Source organism: Gobio gobio (genome assembly GCF_949357685.1).
Source record: "Gobio gobio genome assembly, chromosome: 4".
Lineage (NCBI taxonomy): Eukaryota > Metazoa > Chordata > Actinopteri > Cypriniformes > Gobionidae > Gobio > Gobio gobio.
Window position 1 is genome coordinate 44,968,056 of NC_137100.1, and position 6,436 is coordinate 44,974,491.

Consider the following 6,436-nt stretch of genomic DNA (forward strand, 5'->3'; position numbering starts at 1 on the left):
AGAGAGAGAGAGAGGGAGAGAAGGAATATGTTGGAAATTAACAGGGTATAATGGGTACTCTCATTTACCCCAATGACCAAAGAGTAAACTTAGATTTTGTCAGACTCTGGCCAGAGGTCAACCCCTGGGCTGTTGTCACATCCAGACAGAAGAGCAAACATCCCAATTTAGAGCTGTTAGTAACAGCCAAATAAAGACTTTAGGGCCTCTGCGAATTACCTCAATTCATTAGTTAAACAGTTGTGGCCTCTCAAAGGGTAATCCAAACCATGACATAGATTTACAAGGGTTAAAACATTCAGCTTCTGCTGTGTTCAATGTTTAAAACCATTGTTCTATTAAAAGTGGATTTGGCAGTCAAGATAGCCAAATATGTGCAAAATAACAAAATCTTGATCCAGTGATTCTAAAAGTGCTTGAATCTGTCCCAAAAGCAGTGTTAATGGCCTTGAAATAAAATATCATTCTGGCACTCGACATTTATGGCTAAAGAAAGTTATGACTCAACATGATGACTTAACACTGGTGAAAAGTGGACTTCATCTTTAAACTAAACTGAACTGAAAGATTCAACATAACAGTAAGCAAGTCATTATAAAAAAAAGTATTGCTATGGTTTCCACTCCTGAAAGAATAAAGTTTTCCTTCATTATTCTAACATAAGACCATGAAAACTCAATTTAAGATGAGCTAAAACATTAATCTTCAGGCATCTGAATGAGCCTGCTGGGGAAGCTGAAGGAATAGGTGAGTAGTTCTGCTTCAGGACTGTGTGGTTTTGGCTGTTCTTTAAAACTAATATATATCAGTCTTGGCTGTCTTGCATACTTACTCCATTTTCAGAATACAGAAGATGAGAAGGGAAGATAGGCTGCAGTCTTGGCACGTTCAGTGTGTGAGCGCAAAATAGAATGAATGTGTGGGTTTTTTCGGTCTGTAGGCATGTTTGGTGTATGTATTGGTGTTCTTACCAAATTCACTGGCGCACATGTGCTCCATAATCACATCCGTTTTCATTTCATTGTCACAAGGAGGACAAACTGGAGATCCTAAAACAGAAGACACGCTGTCAGTGAAATGTCAGAAAAATGTGCCATAACCAATCACAATGCAGTTCTCTTTCAAAAATGAGAGAATTCAAACTTCTTGAACTTTCTCTAATTATCTACCTGTCAGGCGAGCTATGGGAATTTCTTCCGTTTTTTTTGAAAGGGCTTGAAAAACATACGGTGCTTTGAATTGTTAATATACTTTTGTGTTTTGCTCAGCTCTTCTTACAGCACTAAAAGATTAAAATCTAAACTTTTTAGATATACATAAAAACGTTTGCCTCTTTCTTTCTTTGCCTGTCACGTGGTAATTTAAAGTAAACGAATATGATTGTGTTATTTACATTCGTATATAAACTATTGTTACAAGTTACACAGGTTAAAAAAAGGAGGCACGGGACAACACCCCAATAACTGGGGCTGACAGTAATTAGAACAACTATTGTTCCATGAATGCCTCCCTATAGTCATGGAAACAGAGAAATTAACCCTTGAATGTAAACTCTCTTAGTCCCCTTTAAGATTTTGATTTAAAATCTATTCAAATTCAAGCAAATTACCATTATAATATTTGCTTGATAAACATGATAAAACTCCTGTCTGTCTTTATTTATGCTAGACTTTGATTACATTTTTGGTAACTTTTTTTTTTTTTTTTTATCCATTTAACAGATTATTGTGGAAATTGCACTCAGGTGAAAAGAGCTTGTACAGACAGCTGCTCCGAAGGAATTCCAAAAGGTAAACATTTTTATGTCACAGCTTTTCTGCGTAATGTAAATTATCACCCAATTACAAGCTGCCAGTGGATAAAATTGTACAAAAACTATTATTTTAAAGCAACGCTGCATTTTTGGATGATGAAATCAGCTTTAAACTTAAACTGTCCTGCTGGAAATAAAACAGTTCAAAATTCAGGGTCTCTTGTTGAGCGTTACTTTCTCCACAGGCATTATTACCATGGACTCACAAGAAAATAGAGGACAAATGGTTAGGCTTAACCCCTTGTAGAGAATAGGAAGTCCTTTCTTGTCTTTAACCCGGCACTGCTTGAAGCTTGACAGTGAGTAGATATGTGATGGAGGGTCTAATTTATCAGTGGCTTTGGGTTCATTTGACTGTGATGCTGACAGCATGTGATAACAGCTGACAGGATCTCTATGGGGTGCTTATTAAATGAACTTCTCTGCTATTCCAGCTTCCAAGCCACCATGCTAGTGTTCTCTCACTCAGTACTGTGCGTCACTAACAGCAGGCTAGGGCAGATGGCTGAAGTCACAGAAGTATCAGTGTGGTACATCGTTCTGGCACACAGTCTGTTCATACACCATGTTGTAACTTTGGAAATGGAAATTCCCTTGTAATTTATGAGCCATCTACATAAGCTAGTTTGTACTTTCCCTTGTCTGAGACATACAACTATAGGGCTCAAGTGTTTCCATAGGGAAAGTTTGACTAGTGCCAGATTCCCTGACTTACCAGGTAAAATACTCCACATGACTACAAGAAGATATTCTGAAGTACTCTAAACCGCATTTGCTTTAAATTACAGGGGAGGTCTCTTAGAGTGTGGAAATGTATTTATTTTCTAACCATTGAAAATTAAAATGTTCTGCTTAGGTGCCACCAGTAAATAAAAGCAGCTGTTCAAATCTCTCTCTCTCGCTGTCTGAAGTAAGAGCACTATCCTCCTCTATTACCTTATGAAAAAAAAAAAAACGTGTTAACAGGCACAGCAAGGAAGCCTGGCAAAAGCTTTGCTTTAAAATAGCATACATTGACAGGAATAGGTTACTCATAAATAGAATAATTCAATAAAGTCATGTTTGCTGCCTGCCTTCAGTGTCTATTCTGCAAAGACGAACTGCACTAAAGACAATTATCTACTCCAAAAAGTAGGTGCTGCAGTTGCGAAATAACACCAAATAAATAGATATGTAATGGTCCGTTGTTGGAACACATCCCAGTGTTGTCCTGGAACTCAACTAACACCCTGAAATCAATTGCTACCAGCTGTTAAACAAGCAAAAACTAAGATATTCAATTCATCTATCAAGCTTTACCAAGAAGCCATGTCCCCTGCGTCTTCTACAGATGTTTTTTTTTTTCTTTTTTAAGACCATGTTACTTAAAAATGTGTCAAATTCGGACACATTCATGAGGTATTGAGAACCAAGCGGCAACAAAAGGTGTGATGACTTTAGATGAAAAATCCCAAATGGACACCAGTCCCTGAAATAACATTGCAACTGCCTTTAAGAAGTTCAGGTGTTACTTCTCACACACAGCAAAAGGTGAAAGGTTGTAAACTGGGTAAAATAATACTAAATGTGTATAGTATACATTGAAACAGTCAGTATAACCTTACAGCACATGATAAAAAGTGCCAACGCCAAATATATATCTATATATATTTTCAAAATGTTTCCCCCCAAATGTCCAAAAATGCATTCATGTTTATCTTCATGATTTAATCAAATAATCTGATAAATATGAATGAGGCAAACTGAAATTTTTCGTAATTAATCATTTGGACTTACCAGTGGGCTTGGAGGCCTCTGTGGCATTGGGCGCACTGATGCACACATCATCTTGAGGAAACTTCTTGCAGGTGAGCATCTCAGGCCAGGGAAACCCAAATGCCTCCATGATGGGGGTGCAGCCATCACGAACATTTTCGCAGAGCCAGCGGCATGGGTAGATGGGCCTATCAAGACACACAGGGGCAAAAAGGGAGCAAAGGAATACCTGAGTGCCCGGGTGGCAGTTCTTATGCACCAGGGGCACCCAGCTCCCCGCTTGCTGCTTGACCTCAGCCATAGTCTCATGTTCCAGCAAGTTGGGCAGCATCATCTGGTTGTAGCCCACACCGTGACAGAGCCTCAGGTCATCTGGGATGTCCACACACTGGGGAGGCTTGTCGTAGGTACGTACGCCGCCGGTGTATGGCCAGGTATCGTACATATACTCAGATGTCTGGCCCAATGAGACCAGTGGCATAATCAAGATGATGATCCGCCAAAGGAACAAAGATGCAAGGGACTTCATTGTAAAATCCTGGTCAGGATCCCCAGTCAATGCAGCCCCCAAAAGCGGTGAGCCTTAAGTGAAATGAAGTCCTCTTTGTCTAGAAAATGAGCAGGGAGAGCCAAATACCTCTAAATTTTATAAGACTCCCAAGTCAAAGTATTGAAGTTATAGAAACTCCACCTCTGAAGCCCCGTAGCTGTTGCTGACTCACACGGCTGAGTTGCTTGAAATGTGCTGCGCTCGAGACCAGGGGAGACTGAGACAGCCTCGGCGACCAATAGGAAACTTTCCGCACCTTTTGCTTCTCGTGTGTCAATCAAAGTATTCAATGACACAATGAAAGAGCCAATATCCCCGCCCGCGCGCGTTTCTCTCACTCTCCCTCTGTGGAAACAGATCCTTAATAACTTCATTTTGATAACATTGTTCGAGGCATTGAAATGCAATGAGGATTTACTCGCTTAAGGCTTGTGATAACTACGTTTACCATTTTCTGAAAAGCCGGTAAGAGCCATTACCTACAGAGTAAAACATCCACGCATTACCACGAAACTGGCTTGCATTTTTAATACCAAGCAATAAACGTGTTACTTACTTTAGCTGTAATACGTTACTTATATTCCTATTAAGCCGTCATGAGCGATTTCTCTCCACATCAAGAACATTTAATGTCATAAACATTATTTGCTCTGTGCTCATGATCTCATTTGTATTTCAACGAGCCAAATTAAGTTAAAATGTAGGTGTGAAATCGCCCGACGCATGTTAGCTCTCCTCTGCGCAGTTGTTTTGCTAATCACATTGGTGATAATGAAGTCTGAAGATATCTCAGAGCTCATTACCACCAACTCCCGTTGTCACGACAATTTAAAGCAACACGGCCATTATAATGTGCACCGTTTTAATTCACTCGAGTGTAAAAAATAAACTAAAATGTTACCATTTAGAATACACGCGAAATGTTTCCTCAACTTAGTTCTTCTGTTACTGTGTAGAAAATTAGGAAGCTGATTTGGATAGATGCCACTGGAATGGTGTGTCTATTGAAACACAAGTTTATCTCTCTCTTTTTTTCTCCTTCAAAATATGATTAAATCAGCACAAATAGGGTGACATTAATAAGCCATTGTAATTGTTGGTTTCTACAACAACAATGAATAGCCTTATTTGATTTAATTGGCTATAGGCTACACATCACCATTTTAACCATGTTTTATATAATAGGCTATTTGATACATGAACTCTGTATAATCAAAACTTAATTAATTAAATTAATTAATTTAAAATGTGCAATTTTACACGTCCCCACATGTTCTTTTTTCTTCTCCTTTCTGTGAACTCTTTAGTTATTTTATAAAGTAAATATAAGAATGACGTTGATATTTTTTTGTAATATTTCAAGATGAAATATCATATAAAATGCACTTACACATCTTAAAATAATGTCAGTGTCATTGTTTTGTCTCAAGATTGTTTTTCTAAGGCACATTTATAAAATATGTCCTTAACTTATTATCATTTTGATGTCCTAATTAAACTAAGACCTAATCCTCTTAATCTAAGCCCTGTCTGTGAAACCAGGCATATATCATATTTCTGCCTGGTCATATCTTTTTGGTCATATGGTAGCACCTAATTGCAAATTTTGCTCAGTTTAGGCCTCTTCCCGTCCTTGAGTGTGAGCTATTGATTAAAGTTTAAAGGTTCAAAAAAACTGTTCCATTTAAAAAATAAAAAAAAATCATGCAATTATTTCAGGCTTTACATGGTTAACTTACATGTGGTTTACAATTAAAGACATTACTTTGTAGATAAAAAAAAACAAACAAAAAAAACACGTTTTGTCATAACTTACCATCAACAAACATTGTAACATTTCTGCAATCAATTAAAAAAAAATGAATGGTGGCAAGTTTGATCTAATAAATTTGACTAAATATTCTGACTCATATTTATTTACTTCAGGCTACAACTAAGGAAAACTTTATAGATAAAAATACATATAATAAATAGCTGTTTATAATAGTTTGCTAAAATTAGAAATATGATGATGTGTACCATGCTCCATGTATTTGAATATTTTTGACCTGGTTCCGTTTCCCATATCACGATAGGCTTTTAGAGCTTAATTTATATAACACACATTTCCACAAGCACACTTATGCATAAGGTCTTCAATCGTGAAAGACCATATGTTTCTATGAATTTGGTTAAACATACGTCAGCTGAGATTGCATTTCATCTATGCTAAACTAAACAACATGACATGGTCTACATGAGGGTGAACATATCTTAAAGATATGGGGCTAAAAAAGCAATAGTGTCAGGAAAAGGGAGTGCTAGCTTATCGCAAGGTA

The 6,436-nt window shown here is 37.4% G+C and overlaps 1 protein-coding gene across 1 annotated transcript in view; it reads right to left on the minus strand.

Moving 5' to 3' along the window:
- sfrp1a (secreted frizzled-related protein 1a) overlaps positions 1–4,794 on the minus strand; it is a 10,789-nt gene extending 5,995 nt beyond the window's left edge. The window contains exons 1-3 of the mRNA XM_079814837.1: positions 4,675–4,794; positions 3,590–4,463; positions 972–1,049 (exon numbers count right to left, since the gene is read on the minus strand). Coding sequence (XP_079670963.1) covers positions 972–1,049; positions 3,590–4,097 — 586 coding nt within the window. The 5' untranslated portion in view covers positions 4,098–4,463; positions 4,675–4,794. The remainder of the gene's footprint in view (positions 1–971; positions 1,050–3,589; positions 4,464–4,674) is intronic.
- Between the last annotated feature and the right edge of the window lie 1,642 nt (positions 4,795–6,436).